Source organism: Schistocerca gregaria, chromosome 11 (genome assembly GCF_023897955.1).
Source record: "Schistocerca gregaria isolate iqSchGreg1 chromosome 11, iqSchGreg1.2, whole genome shotgun sequence".
Classification (NCBI taxonomy): Eukaryota; Metazoa; Arthropoda; class Insecta; order Orthoptera; family Acrididae; genus Schistocerca; species Schistocerca gregaria.
The window spans coordinates 22,823,853-22,846,316 of NC_064930.1; the positions used below are offsets into that span (position 1 = coordinate 22,823,853).

The 22,464-nt window shown below is 38.1% G+C and overlaps 1 protein-coding gene across 1 annotated transcript in view; it reads left to right on the forward strand.

The window, feature by feature from the left end:
* Positions 1-9,102: 9,102 nt before the first annotated feature.
* Positions 9,103-22,464, forward strand: part of LOC126295432 (iron-sulfur cluster assembly 1 homolog, mitochondrial) — a 33,513-nt gene continuing 20,151 nt past the window's right edge. The window contains exon 1 of the mRNA XM_049987916.1: positions 9,103-9,488. Coding sequence (XP_049843873.1) covers positions 9,336-9,488 — 153 coding nt within the window. The 5' untranslated portion in view covers positions 9,103-9,335. The remainder of the gene's footprint in view (positions 9,489-22,464) is intronic.

The following is a 22,464-nucleotide window of genomic DNA, read 5'->3' on the forward strand; positions in this document are numbered from 1 at the left end:
ATGATGTGCTCCCTGAACCTGAATAATCAGGGTGTAATTTCAAAATCAATTAATTCACTTTGACCTCCACCCACCACACCTCTCCTGAGTAAATAATTCGACTTAAAAACCACAACAACAACTACTACTACATGCTGGACAATTCATATTACTGAACCACAGTCCAACAACATGGTATACCACTTACTTACTATCGAGATGTTACTGAGGCACTTTTTGTAATATGAGCAGTATATAAATAATGAGTATGAGTTTGGCAGTTCCTCACTTTTAAGGAGAACTTGAACTGACACATGCACAATGCAAAATTTTATGTGGTGTGCCTATAATGTACCAGTTTTGTCTTATTTACAGAGATTTTCTTATGCTAACATCCCATTAGTTCTGAAACAACAATATTGCAGAATTATGTTTGATGATTCAAATACATATTTTTTCCTATATGAGCCATGAAAAAAACCTCACAGACCTTACACTAACCTTATGTACACAGTAGAAACTTCAGTGTCATTAGCTTTCTCTGAATCAGAACTAGAAACCATACATTCACCGCAGACTAGTATAAACTGAACAGCCAGACCAATATGGCATTCAACCTGTAGAAAAACATTTCCCCTGTAAAACTTTTTGCAATGCCACTTCTGTTTGCGAACTTGGCACAATTATGTGTATGTAGATAATTTCAAAACCTTCGTTGCCCTTATCAAGCATTTTGCACAAGTTTTCAGTGCCTTTGAGCTTCCTACTTGATGTGCTAGTAGCAGGGGAAGGTGTACAATTTTTTCTGGGGTTCTGTGTTTCTGCTCCATTGATATATCTAGGTTCTTCCACTGTTGAAGACAGTGAAACAAAGATGAAATAGTTCATGGATGAAAGGCCAGATGTCAGTGTCCAGCACACAAAATCACCATGTTACCATAATTATGTCTGTCTGCGCACCTACACCAAAATATCGTGCCTGTTGGACACTAACATCTGGTCATTGACCTGTGAAATATTTCATCATGAATTATGCCAAAAGAAGTTGAAGAGTCACATACTGAAATAGTGTTTCCCATTGACTACAAGTTGTTCTTCAGTTTCTTCTGCTAATTCACACATTGTTTTGAATACCTCTCCAATAGCCCCCAGCTGTCTTCCCAAATAACTTTCGTCGCCGTGACAAAAAAAAATTCCATTGCTATTATATCAGACCATAGAAGTGGAGCACACCCATGAAGGATGACAATCACTAGACTTCTTGGAAATTCAAGCGGCATTTGTCGATACAGATTTTGAAGAGATGGTCATTACTTGTAAACTCTTGAGACATATAACAAAATGTAAAGTACAGCAGTGGGTACATCCCCTTTTGAGTGACAGGCTAGCAAGTGAAAAGTTTTACACAATATTTCATAAACTTAAACAAAAACCAAAAGATTTTTTCAATATTTTTGAATGAGGATTGAAAGTTTTGATGACTTACTTTGCATTTTATTTGTGTTAACATACAAAGATACCAACATAAAAGTGTCTGTCCCAGCTGAACACAAGTTGTCCCAAGCAACTGAAAATATTATTTGACTGATTTCTACTCGTGCTTCAATTTTCAGATTTATATCTGAATAATCCTTCAAATTTGTGTTGAAAAGTCCTGGTCTTTTTTCCACTTCTTCTGTTAGAATATCATTATCATTACCATCTTTGTGCACAACCATGTTGTGCAAAGATGTTGATGCTGTGATTATGTGTCACTTTGTGATTAGTTGAAAAACAAATACAGAGTAGAGAATGCATGTAGAGTGACAATTTTGTCACTTGTGGATGCACAGCAATAAAAAACTTAGTGACGAGGTAACAGTTTTGATGTGGAATCGTTTGCAGGCTGGCGGAAGAAAGTGTCACCTCACAGTCACATCATAACGTGGGCACAGCTGTTTATAGATGCACCGACAGGTTAAGAGTGACAAAACAGTCACAGAGACAAAAGTCACCTGTGTGCACTAGCTGTAAATAGAAACAATAATCAAGAATTTTCTTGAAATAACAATACACATAACAGATATACCGATGTAAAAGATGGAAACAGAAAACGAGAGCATCATTTCCAGGTTGGCAAACAGTGAAACTAATCATTGGAAAATAGGAGTCTTGACATCACGATGAAAGTTTGGAAAATTTCCAGTGCCCTGACTGTCTGCAGTATCAAAAACTACTTGCACCACTTGGGAAAACTGATGAATTAATATGAATAAAATTGTAGTAAAACAGCATGCAATACACCATTTTGTAGAGGAAGTCCAATAAAATATTTCAAGACAATAAATAATTATTTTCACCAAAATTTCAATTCCACTTACCCTTTTGAAGAAAGAAAAAGCAACAACACAGAGATCTACTGGTGCCAAAGTGACACTTTAAAAATATTAAGTATAAATTGCAGTACAGACAAGTAGAGGCAAACTGTTATCTACAACCGACCTAATAATCCCATCCCCTGTAATCTCCTCACCCTCATTGACCGTACCTTTTCCATCTATACTATTGCCGCTGATATCAATGTCAAAAGTAGATCCTCTCCTAAACTCTGCAGTGGGGTCAGTTTAAAGACCTCTTCTGAGGTGGCATTACATCCCACAGCTCACCCATCCTGAAAGCGACACCTCCCCCAGTGTCGTCCTAGCACCTCTCGACCTCCTCGGACGCCTCACTGCGGAGGTCCTCGATCCGAGTTAAAGTGACCACATAGTAGTTATCCTCACTGTCTCCTACACACAACCTCTTCCCCATGCACCCCATCCCACTCCCCTCGAAAACTCCCGTGCTGACAGGAATACCTATCGGGAATCCGTAGATACCCAGAGTGGAAGCCACGAGCATCCCGACAATTTCTCCCGTGCCACGGCCTCCCTGCAGGAGACCTTGTCGGAAGCAGTATCCACCCACATCCTTACTGAGGCTGCAGACCTCCTGGCCCCACTCTCCCCCCACGCTCCCTACTCCGAGAGCCCCCGTCACGTATACCACTCCTCCCTGAGGACTCACAACTGGGATACACTCGTTCGCCACCGGTAAATATGGAGACGCATCAGGAATTTACTGAACACTAAAAGAAGCTGTGACTGACACCAGGTGTGCACCAGACTCGACACTACACTCCCTGTTAACTCTCCCAAGTACTGGAAAGCATTCCATAAACTCACTGGCAGTAAGCCCATACCTCACTACCCACTTCTCCACCTAACAAGAGCAAAGCTCACCACTTTGCATCCTATACCTCCAACGTCTCCTCCATACCCGATACCATTATTTTGATTACTCCCTTTTCCCCACCACCCACCAACACATCCCACCGAAATGAAATTTTCACTCTACAGTGGAGTGTGCACTGATACGAAATTTCCTGGCAGATTAAAACTGTGTGCCGGACCGAGACTCGAACTCAGGAGTCAAAGGTCAAATCTTGGTCCAGCACGCATTTTTAATCTGCCAGGAAGTTTTACATCCCACCAACCATACATCTACAAATCCTCCACATATTCCACCAAATGAACTTCAACCACCTCCCCCACTCAGACCATGAACTCTGCTCCGACGTTTACCCATTCTACCAGCTAAAAGACTACCTCATCTATTCCACCTCATCAGGGCTACCTCGCCCTCCACTCCCCACACTTCCTTTTCCCCTGTGTGCCTTTCTTACCCCACCCCCTTTTTCCAATAACTATTAGCCTTATCAATTACCCCCCCCCCCCCCCCCACACACACACACACCTACCCACCCCCTCTTCTGCCAAAACAGCCACTCCTACCTCATATGCACCAGCCCTCCATCCTTATGACACCACATTTCCAACCTTCTCACAGGCCAACCTTTCCCTCTTCAACCCGCTAGCCCAGAGTCGGTCCTTCCAATTGCTTTTTTTCAAATATCAGTGTTTCGGAATTGTGTTTTAAGTGTCTCATTTAATTTTTATTGTCAACTGGCTGCACAGGTGCCAAATCCATGGGGCCGGAGGGGGCCCGATCCCCCTCAAAAATTCGTTGGGAGGGGGGGCAGAGCACCTCCAATAATTTAAGAAACTTATTAGTTATATTATGCTTTATAAAACCACAAAATTACGTTGGAGATTTTTTATTTTCCTTGTTTGATGATAGTTACCTTTTAAAATACATTCAGTAATGAGTTAAAACAAACAATTATTACAGTAGTAAGCAGGTTCCCTGAAAAGGAGTGGTGTGAATCATGATTGTGTTACGGTGCTGTGGGCACACTTAGAATTTGTCCCGGTGAGCAAACCTTCAGGTAAAGTCTGGCACCGGTGGGGCAGCGCTGTGGCTGCGCTGACATCAAAAGGGCTGGAGCAGAAGCACCTGGAGCACTCCGCTTCACTCGCTTTGACACTTCGAGGCTTCACGATGCCGTGGCTGTATAAAGCCCACCCTGCTGTCTCAGTCATTCAGTGCGGATAGTTTCATTCAGTGCATGCTGCAAACATGTTTAGTGTTCTAACTTTAGTGTCTAGTGCACTATTTTATATGGCTGTATTTTATTCCTTTGCTTTAGTCTCTTAGTGTATTGTGAATTAAGTTTGCAATGGATAAGTTTGTTACTAAAAAGGTGCGCTTGGAAGTTGATGATACTGCTAGTCAACCTCAAACAATCATTATGCCATCAATTGCTTCATCATCTTCAGGCGAGAACCGCTCTCAATTGAAACCTGGACAATCTGGTAACGGAAGATCATTTCAGAAGTCTTGGTTGATCAAATATACGTGGCTAGAATATGAAGCATCTACTGAAAAAGTTTTTTGCAAAACCTGCAAAGAGGCAGTTGCTAAAAATCTATTACAATTTTCTTCAAAAAATGAAGTTGCATTTACTTCTGTAGGGTTTTTAAAGGCTTTGGAAAAATTCCGTCTTCATGAAAATACATTTAGGCATAAAGGAGGTGTTCTGAAACTACATTCTATCACTAACTGAAGTGTGGCCTCCCAATTGAGTGAACAGTTAGATAGTGATATGAGGAAAGGCCGTTTAGCTCTTGAGACAATTTTCACTACCATGCAATTTCTATGTTGACAAGGACTAGCAATTAGAGGGCAAGAAGATGTAAACTCAATTTTTTTCAATTGTTGGAACTCCAAAAGAATGTCATACATGAGTTTAATGATTGGTTAGGGAATTTGGGGTATAAGTGGACGTTGCACAATGTTCAAAATGAGATCATTGTTCTACTAGGAAAGTCTGTGTTGAGACAGGTATTGGCTTCAATCAAGAAGACTGAACATTTTTCTATTATGGTTGACGAAACAAGTGATTCTTCAATTCACAAACAAGTGTCATTTTGTATTCGTACTGTCAGTGATTCTTTAATCATCAACAAAGACTTTATTGGCTTATACGAGACCCCCAACACTGAATCACAAACACTGTTTAGTATTTTAAAAGATGTTTTTGCTCATCTTGATCTGTCAATGGATAACTTAAGAGGGCAGTACTATGATGGTGCCTAGAATATGAGAGGTAATTTCAAAGGACTAAAAAAAAGTTTATTTTGGATATACATCCAAAAGCACATTATGTGCACTGCGCTGCTCACAGTTTAGACTTGGCAGTTGTAGAAAGTCTCTGCCATCTTACGTCTATGAGGGATATTATGGCTTTAGACAAGTACTTAATAAACACCATAAGGGAATCCAACAAAAGGATGGGACTTTTATGAAGCATAAGCTTTGAGAGCACCAATGACCAAGCTGGTCTGCGACCCCTTTGCCCAACTCGATGGACTATAGATTCTCGTATCTTGATAATATTGAAAAACTTTGAAGAACTTCTAGAGTTTTTTGAAACATTTTCTGCAGAGGACAAAACAGAGACAGGTTACAAATGTGCACTCTACCTCGAGACAATGTTATAATTCAAGACATATTACTTTTTACATCTTTATTGCCATCCATTGAAGCCAGTAGAGGGTGCCAATGAAAAAATTCAGTGCTCTCATCCAAGTGTTGCTGATCTGGAAAAAATATTTGAGGGCTTGATTTGTATATTGAATGGAAGGTTTGATAGTTTTGAACACTTTTGGAAATTGTGTTTAAAAGAAAATCCTTCACAAGTTGATGATCCTTCACTTCCTCGGAATTGAAGTATACCAAAGAAGTATGAAAACAATGAAGCCAGCTCACCGCACATTTTCCAAACCCCAAAGGAATACTACAATGCTATTTACATTGAAATTTGTGAGACAGTGCACTCTTGCATTACTGAGTGGTTTATTTCAACTGGACTCACACAAGTCATTGCACTTGAACAAGAGTGCTTGCTTTTAGTAAACAGAGGTAAAACAAATTTGGAAAAATCAACTGAGTTTTTCAAAAATGACCTAGAAATTGAGAGACTGCACTTACACTTGAATATGTTAGCTGATATCACTAATAAAAATACTGGTCTTAAAAAACATGTCTGATGTAAGAAAATACATTACACAAGAGCCTGCAGTTGGAGGTATGTAATGTGAAGTAGTGAAGTGCATTAAGCTTCTCCAAGTAGTTCCAATCACAACAGCAACAGCAGAATGGCCATTTAGCTCCCTTAGATGTCTGAAGTCATATCTCCAATAAGCAAAGGGACAGAAGTGATTGAACAACTTCAGATTCAGATTCTTTATTCACCATTGACCACCTGAGGTGGAATAGGCAATTTACATGGATATCATATAACATTTTCCTTGAATAGTACCTTAAAGTTAAATGAGCATTGCAAATAGTGCCCATAGATGATAACATACACCATAACATAAGATAAATACATTCAGTGGCATCACATAATGAAATCCTTAAAAATTAATGTCGATTGATTTTATATTCATAAACTCCGTTATATTGTAAAAAGGATTGATTAGTAGCCAGTTTAGTAGTTTGCTCCTAAAGCTACTTATGTGAGCCGACTGAGGCGAAAATGGAAGTTTATTAAATATTTTTAGACTATTGATTAGATGGGAATTCCCTGTTCTTGTCAGCCTGTGCCTAGATATGTCTAATTTTGTTTTGCCTCTGGTATTATGGTGGTGTATGTTTTCCCTCATTTCAAAAACTGCTATATTGTTTTTTGCATACAATGATGAGGCATACATATATATAAAGATTAATAACTGTTAATATTTTCAGCTGAATGAACAGTGGCCGGCAGTGCTCTAATCTACCAGAATTGCTCATTGCCCTCATCACTTTCTTCTGAATTTTTAGAACTTCAGTGATGTGAAGCGAGTGTCCCCATATCAGCAGTCCATACTCTATAGGAGACTGAAACAGTCCAAAATAAATAGGTCTTAAATATCCTTTTGTCACCAGGCTCCTCAGTTTCCATATTAAATACATATCGCGAGACAATTTTGTGCAGGTATGGTGGATGTGTGTTTCCCATGTTAACTTAGAGTCTACATGAACTCCTAGAATTTTAATTGCTTTCACCTCTACCTCTTTTGACAATCCTAGTATAATCTGTTGGTTTTTATCAGGATGGCAAAGCAGTGTATTTGCTGAGAACCAATTTAGTGCTGCTTCCAGGACATCTTGCATCATATCTTGCAGAACTGATATGTTCTCATGCTAAGCAAGCAAATTTGTGTCACCAGCCTAATAAGTAACAATATTGGGGATACAATGGGGTAAATCATTAAATGCAATTATAAAAAAGAAGGGTCCAAGGACAGAACCATGTGGGACTCCTGTCTTAACTTCTAGCAATTGTGAGTCTTTGTTTCTGACAGAGACAAATTGCTTCCTGTTGTTTAGGTATGATTCAGTTACTGCCAATGCAGTGTCTTGTACACCATAGAATTTGAGTTTAGCAAGTAAGATATCATGAGAAATGCTGTCAAATGCCTTACTTAAATCACATAAGAGAAGTGAGGCTTTATTTTTATTCTTGAAGGCTGTTATTACTTCATTCACAATTGAAAGAACAGCAGTGGTGGTATTTCATCCCTTGCGGAAGCCAAATTGATTATTAGAGAGTAAGTTACCGACTCAAAGTAGTAGTTTAATTGGTTATAAATAAGAGATTCAAATATTTTCGAAAAAATGGGAACTATTGAAACTGGTCGGTAATTTTTGAGATCTTCATGCCCACCGAGATGTTTTGGATGAATTGGATATCCGCCCAGTTATCAACGAGTTCATTTTCAGACATCCAGTCACACGGTCGACATTTGTACCTTTCTAAAGACACTCTAGCTCTAATAATGGCATTTACAGCAATATTAAAAATCTTTATAAAATAGGGAATTAAATCCATACATAATGTTAAATTTTCAGTTTCGAAATATTAGTACTAGTTTAGTAGTGTATTAGTATCTTACTATTGTACTGCATTAGATATTTTCAAATACTTAAATTTTTTAATGTGTAAGACCCAATTAAAACCCGCTATTTACATACTTTTTGACTGAAAGTGTTAAGCATACTGTATTAACTGTATTAATGTGTTGACCTTGACATTTTGTTTTTATTTAATGAACCCAGAGCATTTTTCAAAGTAAGCTTAAATTATCTATTTCACTTATTAATCAAAATGCTATTACTGTGCTACAGCAATATTGTATGTTTTATTCTTTTAATGATAGTTTAGGATTTATTTAAATATAACTCCAATTTCTTCAGTATTCACTGTTTTAGTAATAGTCTATAAGCATGATTATTGCTGTAAATTAATTTAGCTTTTTACGAAAATACCGCGCATGTTTATGTTTTGTTTCTTATTTCAAAAACAAGAAATGTGTCAGGCTTATCGAGTTTCCCGGAGTGTCGTATTATCGAGAGTCCAGTTTTAGTTGTTCTAATGTTGATCGTATGAGTTTAAAACGCTTAAAAAACTTTAAAACTCTCTAGTTTTCATCTAAAATTTATAAAATTTCCCGGGACAAGACCTCCAGTATGATCCCCTCCACCCCTATATTTGTTATAAGTCGGCGCCCCCTGATTGGCTCAAGAGCGAATTGGCTGTCTGTACTGCTGACAGCCCAACCCACCCTCGTTCCGCTGTCCATATGCGATTATGCGCGATGGAGAGAAATGAAATAACAACAAAGGAAAAAGGTAATTTTCATATGGGTCAGTGTCACTACCAACTCGTTAAACATACTGGAACGGCAGATGGTAAGAATGCTAGTCGGGGGCAAGAGCCCTTTCACTAAATAATTATTATGCTCAGTTGATACCTCAGCAGACAAGACGCTAGGCGCTCTGTGAGCAAACATCTCTGAACAGAACAGCTGATATTCCGCGTTGAGTTCCATAGACTGTGGTCGAAAGCGTCGATTGAGTTCTATTTACATCTGTGATCAGTCTGCAAGATGGCGGCCCGTGTTGTCGCAGCTGCGACGGTGAAAGCAGTAAAAGGTGTCAGGAAAGCAATACCAACTAGAGCAGCACTCGTACTAACGCCAGCAGCTGTCAACAAAGTGAAGGAGCTGATGAAGGCGCGTCCGGATAGCATAGGATTGAAGGTGAACTTCTGGAATTTTGTGAATATTCACAACCGTGATGTAATGACCCCAGATTAAGATTGTCTCTTACGTTTGTTGTTTTTCATTTGGCATTACGCAATGCCGAGGGCTTGCGCATTGTTTCGTCAGCACTATTTGTCATTTTCTGTCGCACTGAGTATGGGCACCAGATAGATTGACTTGTATGCTTGATGACCCTAGTCACATAATTTTCGCATCAATCATACCGCACTTGCTTTTCGAAAATACATTGGAAAACTCTTGAAAATAAATACGTTGCCAAAATATCTATTAATATTTTGGGATTAGTTAACGACGCGATACCGCGCTGATATAGGCCTACCGATGATGTCTTTAACCTGATGAATATACGACCCCAAGAAACCTATGTACCCTGTTAAGAAACCGCCAACGATATGTCAATAACAGCAGCGTAATAAAATCTGACGAACGGGATCTCTACAAGCTTATGGGTTTTGAGCTGCGAATATTCCTGTTATTAAACGTATATGGAAAACGGGAAAAGAGAGAGCTTTGATCACGCTCGCGAATTCCACTCTGGAATGCGCAGTTTATATAAAGCAGGCGGACAGTGGCTTCACAAACGCGCAGCCGAACTATACCTTTCAACCTAGCCCATATATCGCTGGCTACATTACACTACATTCCAGTCCGTCGCGATTACGTCATAAAATCCGTCCTTTTGCAGATGATGCAGTTATCTACAATGCAGTACTGTCTGAAAGAAGCTGCATAAATATTTATTTAGATCTTGATAAGATTTCAATGTGGTACTGAGGTTGGCAGCTTGCTTTAATATTTAGAAATATAAAATTAGCACTTTACTAAATGAAAAGATGTAATCCTATGACTATAATATAAAGGAATTTTTGTTGTAATCGGCCAACTCGTAAAAATACCAGGGTGTAAAACTTTGTAGGAATATGAATTGGAATGATCACATAGGTCCAGTCATGGGTAAAGTAGGTGGTACACTTCGGTTTATTGGTAGAATATTGGGGAAGTGCAGCCAGTCCACAAAGGAGGTTGCATACAAATCACACATGGTACCTGTCATGCTTAAGTGTGTGGGACACTGAGGATATTGAACACATACAGAGGAGGACAGCATGAGTGGTCATAGGTTTGTTTAATCTGCGGGAGAGTATCACAAACACAGAAGGAACTGGACTGGAAGACTCTCAAAGGTAGATGTAAACAATCCCAAGAAAGTCTGTTAGCAAAGTTTCAAGAACAGGCTTCAAATGATTGCTCACGTACGGATTGTGAGGATAAGATTAGAATAACTACTGCACTGCAGAAAGGCATTTGATCAATCATTCTTTTGTGCTTCATATGTGATTGGAACAGGAAGCAGCCTCAATGACTGGTACATTGGGTGATGCCTTCTACTATACACCTCAAGTGGTTTGCAGGGTGTAGATGTAGATGTAAAAAAAAATGGCATTCATAGATATAAAACAGTCAAATACATCATCCTCTAATGGGTCTCCATCACTATACCTTGCCTCTGTCCCTAAATTTCTGTATTGTAGAACGTAGTAATGTAATTGTTAAAATCAAAAAGTAGTTTAAAGTAGGTTTGGAAAGCTGATATACACACTTGTAACATACGGAAGATAACTAGATGTGAACCATACCCAACTGGCTGACAATTCTTGAAAAAGGACCACTGCACTTCAGTTATCTGCAGATAAACTTACAAGATAGTATCCATGGCACCAAATTTCCAAATCGCAAAGGTTATCTGGTGGAAAAAGAATTTTGCCGTCTTATGTGATGTATGTTTAATTTAATTTACAAATGTTCTTCGTAATTAGTCTTGGTAGTGTGTCCAATCAAAATGGCTGTCTCTAGGAAATGGAAGATACTGAAAGATTTGCTGTTGATATATCTTATATTAAATACTGTGTGCATTTGCTGTACCAATGTATTCACACAGGATCAAATTCAGTTCACTTTGGTATTTCAGTTTATCAGCTTATTGTGGGGAGCGTGGCATGGTACAGTTTTTTTTAAAACCAGTTTCCCCAAGTGCTTGAGCAAATGTCAGAGGTGTAATTTTCCTTTCACTGTCAAATAGAACAATGTCCTCAGCTTTTAGGAGCCATGGGCAACTGATTTCTTGAGTATATGAAAATTGATGATGATGAAAGTTTTCGTGAATTTGGGGGCTTTCCTTGTTTGTGTTTGGTAATTGTATTGAACTGTGGTTGTTAGGTATTATGGTTATTGGTTTATAATCACTGGTTATGTTTAGTTTTTTATATTAGTTATGTGTGTTTTGGTTTGTTGTCCTGTCGACTTCATTATAGATAGGGTGCATAAAGTTTTGAGTAATGAATTTGAAGATTTGAGTGGTTTGTTTTTTTAGTACTTCTTTTTAGCTGCCATGTAGGTAAGTGAAATTTGTAGTATTGGGTTTTAGAGCTGTGTGTGGGTTTGTAATATTTGGGGCCTTCGTATGAGCTATATAGGTCAAAAGAAATTTGTGGTACCAAGTTTTCGAGTTTTGTATCGGTTACTGGTATTCTGGGTCTTTGTTTGAGCTACACAGGGTGACTTTTCTCCACCGTTTACAAACTCTAGGGATTGACTGATGATTCCACCTGTCTGCTTTGACCCATGGCATAAGGGTGTGATGGTGTGTGATGTCATTAGGGCACAGACTTTGAGTTGATTGATGTGGATGTAGATGTTGTCTTGTGTGTGTGTGTGTGTGTGTGTGTGTGTGTGTGTGTGTGTGTGTGTGTGTGTGTGGTTTTGTTTTTCGTAGTTGTAGGTGTTGGTTTTCTCGTATCAATAGTTATGGTTTACATATATAGGTCAAGGGAAATGACAGATTCTAATTTTCGTAGTTTCTTCTGTAGGTATTGGTTTTTTTTTTGTATTGTCAGCTGTGGTCAAGGGAAATGTCTGATTCCAATTTCCGTAGTGTTTGCTGTAGGAATTGTGATTGGCCTATATAGGTCAAGGGAAGTGTCAGATTCCTGTAGATTTTGTAATTATTTTTTTGTTCGTCACTTTGTGTGTTTTGGGATTGTGGTGTTTTTTTACTGTTATATTTAACTTGTCCCCTCCCTAAAACCCCCAGTTGTCCCGTTAGTTTGATTGTATTTTAGGAGAGAGACATTATTGTCTTATACATAAGTATTTTCGTATTTTGTTGCCATGTGTATGTAGTGATATCATTGGCGCCATATTGGAGACGCTTAGCATAGCCATTTCCGCCATATTGATGACATCATTGGTCAGACAGGTAGAATCTGACACTTCTGTAAACCCTAAAGGCAAATGGCAGTGGTTGGCAGGCAGCAAGGTTGTATCAGGAGACCTATCCGTGCTGACAACCACCTCAGCATTCAATATCCGTGACAGTGTTTCACCGTTTGTCTGAGACAGGGCCGTTTCAGGAAGCAGGAGATCGTGCAGGACATACCCAAAATGTTTGTACTCCAGTCTTGGAGGAAAATAGGATTTAACACTGTGGAAGGCAACCACGATGTCAGTATCAGGCAGTTGGCCTGCTAGTACAGGGTAAATGGAACAATCGTGTGGAACTTTCTCCACGACAATTTTTACTACCCTAATCACTTACAATATGTGGAGCACTTACCAGTGACTGACTTTCCACATCATGAGCGGTTTTGTCAGTGGTTTTTTCACCAGGTAACCACAATTCCAGGTTTTGTCATCCATCCTATTCAGATGAGGCCACCTTTATGCAAAGTGGTATCTTCAACTTCCATAATAGTCATCTGTGGGATAGTGTGCAGAACTGTCACGGTATGGTCACAACGAATCATCAGCCTCAGTGCAGGCTGAATGTTTGGGCTGGGATAATTGACAAAAGTATTTTGGGACCAATCTTTCTTCCACATTGCCTAACAGGCCGGAACTATCAGCATTTCTTGCAGCTGACTTTCTCCCCTGCTGGAAGTAGTGCCATTGATGATTCGAAGGGTCATGTGGCTGCCACATAATAGTGCTCCAGCCCATTTTGCTTTTAATGTCATGACATATCTGTCGTGTGTTCCCTGCTTATTCACTGGATCTCAACCTATGTGATTTCTGGTTATGCGACCATCCCAAAAGTATCTGTATGCAGAACCCATTCCAGACGTTGAGACACTGGTGCAGTGCATTTGTGGTGTGTTCAACACTGTTCGGATGCAGCCTGGTCGATATGAACGTGTGAGGGGAACATGCTATGGCATGTACGTGCACGTGTTGCACACGGAAACTATTTTCAGCATATACTGTAACTTTTGCTACATGGTAGAGTACATATTGTCTCTGCAACAAAGTACGATTGAATAAATGGTCTCTAGCATGGAAACTATGTATTTCTGGACATAGGTTCATAAGACCTTTTTTGTTCCGTATCACTCATTGCTCAATCACTAGAGGTTGTACATGGTGGAAAAATAATCCTATGTAAATGAAGCAAAATTCGTGGTAACAATGGATTTTGTATTTGCATTTTTTGACTGTGTTGAATATTAGAATTTTGTACACTTGTTTTTTTATATTTGTTTTGGAATGGTAGTGTTAATTTTATTGTTATAAATTACTCACATGAAATGTTGAGTGCTATTTTTGAGGATTTCAAATTGATTCCATATTTCTGGAAGACTCTTGCACTGCAAGCGGCTTGTAGTGAAATTGCGTGCTTATGGAATATCATCTCAACTATATGACTGGATTCATGATTTCCTGTCAGAGGGGTCACATTTTGTAGTAATTGACGGAAAGTCATAGAGTAAAACAGAAGTGATTTCTGGTGTTCCCCAAGGCAGTGTTATAGGTCCTTTTCTGTTCCTTATCTATATAAATGATTGGGAAGACAATGTTAGCAGTCATTTAAGGTTGTAAACCCGATCCCACCCGTTGGATTTGACCCGTGACGTAAGACTGTTGTGGTGTGTGACGTCACAACGGCGTGGAATTTAGTCTGTGAGAGTGGCGTGTTTGTAGGTGTCGTTCTGATGCGATCGGTGGTGCTCTCTGGAGGTGTGTTAGGTGATGTTTTTGGTTTAGTTTGTGAGTGTGGCGTCGTGTGTGAATTTTGGTAAATTGCTTTTTTTATGTCATGGGTAGGTATGGATATGACTGACAGGGACAACAGTTTTCGGTTGTCTGCTATGATGGGGACAGTGTGTTGTCTCTAATAAAATTTCAACTATTCGGATTTTTGGATGAAGTCATGAAGTGTTCAGTGTGTCGTGAAAAAATGAGTCTTACTTTAAGTTCCGGCGTCTCTTACCAGGGACGGCAATGTGGAGATGTAAGGATAACAGGTCAAGGGAAGTGTTTGATCCCAATGTGTGGCTGTGAATGTTCGTATTGGTATCGGGAGGTGTTTTTGGGCTATATAGGTCAAGGGAAGTGTTAGGTCCTAATTTATGGGATCAGGAGCGGCTATTGAGCTATATAGGTCAAGGGAAGTGTCCAATTTCAGATGATAATGTGTTGAGTGATATTTGGGGAGTTTTGTGATGTCGTTTCCCCCCCTCCCCCAAAAAAACCCCTATTTCCTGCGCTTGTCTCGTTAGTGTCATTAGGGCTTTTTGTGGTGTGTGTGTTTGTTTGTTTGTTGATGTATTATTGTCCCCATAATTTGTATTTAACAACTTCATATTCGCATATCGGAATTGTGGTTTATGGTCGTTTCCGCCATATTTGTGACGTCATAGGTCAAAGCAGACGGGTGGGATCGGACGCTTCTGTATTTCCGTTCTTTGCTGATGACGCTGTCGTTTATCAAAGATCAAAACAGATTTAGAAAAATGTCTGTATGGTGTGAAAATTGGCAATTGACTCTAAACAACAAAAAGTGTGAGGTCATGCATATGAGTGCTAAAAAGAATTCATTAAACTTGCATTACACGATAAATCAGTCAAATCTAAAGGCCATAAATTCAACTAAATACTTATGAATTCCAATTATGAACAACTTAAATTGGGAGGAAGACTAGAAAATGTTGCGGGGAAGGCTAACCAGAGACTGTGTTTTATTGGCAGGACACTTAGAAAATGTAACAGGTCTACTAAGGAGACTGCCCATACTATGCTTGTCTGTCATCTTTTAGAATACTACTGCATGGTGTGGAATCCTTAAGATAGGATTGACAGACTACATTGAAAAAGTTCAAAGAAGGGTTGCATGTTTTGTATTATTGCAAAATAGGGTGAAGAGTGTCTCTGAAATGATACAGTATTTGGGATGGACATTACTAAAACAAAGGCATTTTTCACTGTGGAGGAATCTTCTCACGAAATTCCGATCACCACCTTTCTTCTCAGAAAGTGTCAACATTTTGTTGATGCTGACCTACGTAGTGAGAAATGATGACCATAAGGGAAATCAGAGCTTGCACAGAGAGATAAGAGTGTTTGTTCTTTCTGCACGCTCTGAGCTTGGAACAATAGGGAATTGTGAAGCTAGTTCAATGAACTCTCTGCCAGGCACTTAAATGTGATTTGCAGAGTTTCCATGTAGATGCAGAAATTTAGTTTGGCCCCACCAAAAAACTCCTCCTTATTGCTGTTGTCTCCTTAGTTTCATACTGTTGCTGGAATTAAAATATTTCATGGATTGTTTGTTTGCAGCTCTAATGACTAACATCACTGCCACCAAATTGAAATGCGGGTGAGCAACATCTCGATGTCGCAGGTTGAGGCAGACTTGTTAATCCCGAGTTTGTTGTGTTGGGGATTTTATTTTGTGAGGGAGGTATTCTAATACCTGTCAAGTCTATTATTTAGCTATTGTGTGGATACTCTGCATAACCTCCTGTATCTTCGCCAGCAACACTGTATCAGATTTCCTTCCTTATTTTTCTTTAATATAGCTAATGTTTTGTTTGCAATAAAGTTGGTATCTGTGAAAAATTGAACTCTTTCTTTCCTTTCTTACATTACATGCATCCCATGTTGATTGTTGTCAGTAGTTGTTAGAACTCTGTAGTGATCTGTTAGTTGCTGTGGTGTTCAGTCCACAGACTGGTTTGATGCAGCTCTCCTCTGCACAATTGCTGCAGCCTACAGCCATTTGACAATGTTTACTGTCTTTCTTCCTTTATCTCCCTCTACAGCAATTTTTGCCCCCCCCCCCCCCCCCCCCCTCTCCCGCCACACATACTTTTTCCTCCACAAGAAGACTGTTTATTGGCTGACATGTCAGGATGTTTCATATTGACTGATCCCTTCCTGTAATCGGATTGCACCATAATTTTTTCTCCCCTGTTCAATGCAGTACCACATCATTAGCATTAAAAACCGAACTTTCGACCATCAAGAAAGAAAACGATACATTAATACAAGAAAAGAAGTCCTGTGTGTGTAAAAGCCATCAAACGGAAAAGCAAGAAGATTGCGAAAATACGAATGACCAATCATACTGTAAAAACAACATTTTGAGTGTTCCCGTTGATGTCTCGGTAAACTCAGTAAGCCAAAAACCGGAAGATAAATATAAATGGAAGGTGGTGACATACAGCAAAGGAAATACAAGGCGACAGATACGCAACAAAAGGAAAATGACTTTTTAATAATTGGCGATTCGCTGCTGAAGAATATCGCTGTCCCCAATTGCAAGATCGATGTACGACCTGGTATTAGAACGCATCAACTCGGTAAACATTTTAAAAATATGGTAAATGCAAGACAAGATACTACAGAACCAGATTCTGAAACCAGACATAACTATAATGGGGTGTTTATACATGTTGGAACGAATTCGTTAAGGAACAGCAGTGAGGAAGAAATGGCAAGCGAAACAAGAAACATGATCCGTTCTGCAAGAAATACGTATGCAAGATCTCGTCTGATACTTAGCGGAATCATAAACAGAAGGTTGGTGAGTGAAAAATATATCGACAAAATAAACTGTGCTCTTAAAGAGCAATGTGATCGTCTTGGGGCAATTTTTATAGACCCAAACAAATTCCTATGTGAAAACTCACTAGTGAAGGATGGCTTGCATTTAAATAGACTGGGGTCTGTAATGTTCAGCAGAATGTTTGCAGATGTCTGCAAAATCATTAGATGCAAGGGAAACCAATATGGCCTGAAGGGGGTGAAAAATTGTACACTCCAGCTGGAAAAGAAAAATATAAGCACCATACAAAAAAAGATGATACTAAAGAATTTGCCCCAGAATACAGCTCACAACAAGTAAACCAACAAAAGAAAAATTACATAAAAGTACTTCATCAAAATATTCAATACTTTGGTAACCAAAAATTAGAAGCAGAAGTACTCCTGAGTGGAGTAAGACCAGATATATTATGCATAAGTGAACATGGACTAACTGAAAGTAAAATGCATAATGTGGCAATAAAGGACTACAAACAAGCTAGTTACTTCTGCAGATCTAAATATAAGGGTGGTGCCGTTTGTATATATATATATATATATATTAAAACAGGTACTCTATCAAAGAATGTAAACAATGAAGCTGCTAAATTTCCCATAGCTAGAGAAAAAGACTTTGAAGTTACTGGTATAGTGGCAGAGGATTTTAGTGTGTTTTGTGTGTACAGGTCACCATGTGGCAATATTAGCATCTTTCTAAAAAAAATTGCTAGCTTATTAATAATGAACATGAAGAGAGATCTTATTATATGTGGAGAATTCAACATTGACATGGGAAAAGACACAAAAATAAGACAGGATTTTGAAGAATTGTTAATACAGCATAACATGAACGTGACAATAACTGCACCAACAAGAGTGGCTTCACAAAGTGAGACAATTATTGACAACATAATTACTAATATGTGTAACTATGAGTCACATGTATTTCAGACAGAAATATCTGATCATCATGGACAACTAATCAGCTTTTGCAGAAGTAATGACTCAGTATCAGAACCAAAACAAAAAACCAAAGAAATTAGGATCATCAGTGAACAAAATATCAACATCTTTAGAACAATGTTAAGTAAGAAAACCTGGAGTGAAACCCTACAGGCCCAGGGTGTAAATGAAAAATATGATGCATTTATTTCAACAATTAAGTACAATTTTAATGTAGCATTTCCCAAAGTAAAGAGACAAGAAAGGCAGCAAGATCAAACACAGTGGATTACCAGTGAAATACTAGAACAGCGAAGGAAGCTTCAGGACGTGAGACGGATGGGCGAAGCTGAAAACTATAAAATGTTAAAAAAGAAGTATAGAAAAACAATAAGAGAAGCAAAAGCAAGAGCAATTGACACCACTATAGCGAACTCAAAAAACAAGGCAAAGGCAACTTGGAATGCAATCAATGCTGAAAGAAAGGAAAAAGATGGGTCAAGCAAAGAAGAAGGTATTAGGTTAATTAAAATAGACAACACAGTGGTCACAGATGGTATGGAAATAGCAAACATACTGAATAACAACTATATCAGTGTAGTAGAAAACCTAAAATTGGAAAGAAATAGTCAAAAACAGAAGGATATTAGGGTACCAAAAAGATCGTGCAGTACTATGTTCTTAATACCAGTCACAGAAGATGAATTACGGAAAACTATACAGAAACTGAAGTCCAAGAAATCAGCTGGTGATGATGAAATATCAAATCATGTAATAAAGCTGGTATGTTAAGAGATAACAACACCACTGAAGAACATAGCAAACTGTTCTTTCAGAGATGCAATTTTTCCAGAAAAACTGAAGATAACGAAGGTAGTGCCAGTGTACAAGAAAGGGTGTAGGGATGATCGCAACAACTACAGACCAGTTTCACTGATATCAGGTTTCTCAAAAATCCTAGAAATGCTTATGTATACCAGATTAGTTAACTATTTCGACAAACATAACATTCTCATGCCCACACAACATGGTTTCAGAAAGGGTAAATCTACAGAATCAGCAATTGTCAGTCTAACAGAATACATTTTACAGTCCTTGGATGAGAAAAAAGTTGTCTCTGCAATGTTTCTGGATCTTTCAAAGGCATTTGACACCATTGACCATGAAATGCTGATACAAAAATTAAGCAACTATGGCATTCAGGGGCAACCAGGTGAATGGATAAAATCATACTTGTGCAACCGCAAGCAGTATGTATCATTAGGAAACTCGTACCAATCAGAAACCAAATCCATCAAATATGGAGTGCCGCAGGGTTCGGTAATGGGGCCATTGTTATTTAATGTGTTTGTTAATGATATAGGTGTTGAGGAGGAAGAAAAGAAAATATTGTATGCTGATGGCATGACAATACTAAATAGTGACCAAAATATGGAACAGCTTGAGAGAAGAGCGTACATATCTGCAAATGTCATAGCTCAATGGCTGTTGGAAAATGAACTGGTTATAAATCTATGCAGTGTTTAAAAACAAGGAAAAGGCTGTAGACATGGATTTAGAGGTTGATGTAACAAGGCTGGAAGAAGTAGAATCTGCTAGATTCTTAGGTATTCTTGTGGATAATGAACTGAAATGGAAAAAAACACATTAATAATGTCTGTAAGAAACTGATCTCTGTCATATTTTTAATGATGCAGCTATCACAGTATTCAGACAAGAACCTTCTGTGTACAGTGTATCATGGACTTTTCGAACCATACTTACAGTATGGAGTGACTGTGTGGGGAAACTCAAACAAACAAGAGACAAAACGAGTGTTCACATTACAAAAAAAAGCAATTAGGACCATTTTAAGAAGAAAGACCTCTGAAACATGCAGAAACTGTTTCAAGAATTTAAATATCTTCTTTTTCATTGTTGCATGCATACAAAACAATAATGTACATCACAAAGGGAAGTGAGGGCTGGATTACAAATGCTAGTGTACACACCCACAATACAAGAAAGAAGAATGAAGTACGGAGCATACCCCACCGACTGGCAATGCTAGAAAAAGGACCCCAGTACTTTGGTATCAGACTACTAAGAAGTCTGCCCAAAACCTTGAAAGATAGTGTACTTCACAATGACTTTCCAAAGAAACTTAGACTATCTCATTGAAAAAGAGTTTTACAGTGTTGCAGAATACTTATGCCATTAAATTTGTATATATTGTTACTCACTATCAGTAATGTAAAAATGTAGGCGAAAGGTGTAGAAAAATAAGTGTTAACATTTCTTAACACTTGTACATGTCCTATATTACATGTACATTTACTGTACACAATGTAATCTTACAGGATCAAATAAAATTCAATTCAAATTTGTTATTTGGTCTACCCGTCTAATTGGGCGAAATTTCAAAGGATTTTATTTTCATCTTGTCTGACATGCTTATCCTCCCAGGTTTCACTTTCAAACTAAGCAATACACTAGACAAACACCTTCAGAAAATACTTCTTAACCACCAATTTTATATTCATTCCTCTTTTTCAGAAATGCTTTTTTTTTGCTACATCCAGTCTTTCTTTTCCTCTTCACTTTGGCCATCTTCAGTTACTTTGCTGCCAAATAACAGAACTTCTATTCTATTTTTAGTGTCTCATCTCCTAATGCAATACCTTCTGCATCCTGATTTAATTTCACTGCACTCCATTAACCTCATTTTCTTTTTGTCAATGTTCATCTTGTATCCTCGTTTCGAGAAATTATCCATTCCATTCAGATGCTCTTAGAGCTCTGTCTCTGACAGAATTAAAATGTAATCAGCAAACTGCAAAGTTTTTATTTCTTTTGCCTGTCCTTTAATTTCCTTTCCATATTTCTCCGTATTTGTAGACTGCAATCCTGTCTCGCTTGCTTCTCAACCACTGGCAGGTCCTTTGATTTTGATTGGTGTGTGTTCTGTACAAGTTGTATTTTACCTTGCTACCTTTAGAACTTCAAGGAGTATCTTCTGCTCACCATTGTCAAAACCAGTTTTTGAATTAGTAAACTGTTTAAATGTGAATCTAGTTTTGTTTGACCTTATAGCGTGTTTAGTATGATTTGGTAATACTCATCTTGTATCTTACTAAACTGCTTGGTTTTGCATCAGTCCTTATATATAAAAAAAAGTAAGAATCAGTGACAACTGGTTCTTGATTAATGTCGTTACAGTGAAAAATTACATGTTCAGAAAAATTGAAAAGTGGCGATATCTTTAACATTAATGAAGAAATTGAAAGAATTTGTTTTCTTGTATATTACTTTTTTTTGTACAGGATTTCATAAAATTTTATTTAGAAAACTATTATTTTTGGAAATGTGCAGGTTTCATCTACAGCACTCAATTATTGCGATTTTTTATTTACATGAGTTTCTGTGCTGAAGTTATTACTTCATACATTTAAACTGTCTTTTAAATTATGTTACAGATTACAAATGACTAAAGTGTTTACATTTGCGTAATTGGTTAAGACATTATAAAACTTTATTCCTTAAATTTCTGTTCTGTAATTTTGCTGCATATTGTATATACAAAAATTGCATTTCATTTGTGAAGTACTATCATCTTGGGTATGAATTTATTTATTAAACTGAACAGAAATTTGTACACATGAAATTCAAAATTGTTCAGTTTCGTAACCTTGGGTATGAAACTATATAATGAACTTAGTTATCTTCAGGTCGGTAAATTACTTCGTATAGTGTAACATATTTACTAGCACAGATGAAAGGAATAAATACAATCATACATATTTGACAACATAACAAAAGTTACAATTTATCGAGTTGTACATTAAAATCGTGTATCACTTACTACTATATGATATCTAAGGATGTAACGTTAGAGATTCCATGTCAGTCAAACTCACGTCCAAACCCCAGTCCATAGAAAACTTGTCATTAGACAAAAGTACGTGCAGTTAAACCACCACCCTTTCAACACGAAATGCTTCCTTTCGTACAGCCTAGCGACCCACAGCAAACGTACGTGCTCCACCACCAAATCGCTATGTGCCTGTTGTGACCATCTCTTTCAGGCTTTCCTCTCCTACAAATAGCCCTCAGACCTCAAAGGTGCTCTCCTTCTCTCGCCCTCTGACTAATACAGCTCCTGCTTGCAAAATAA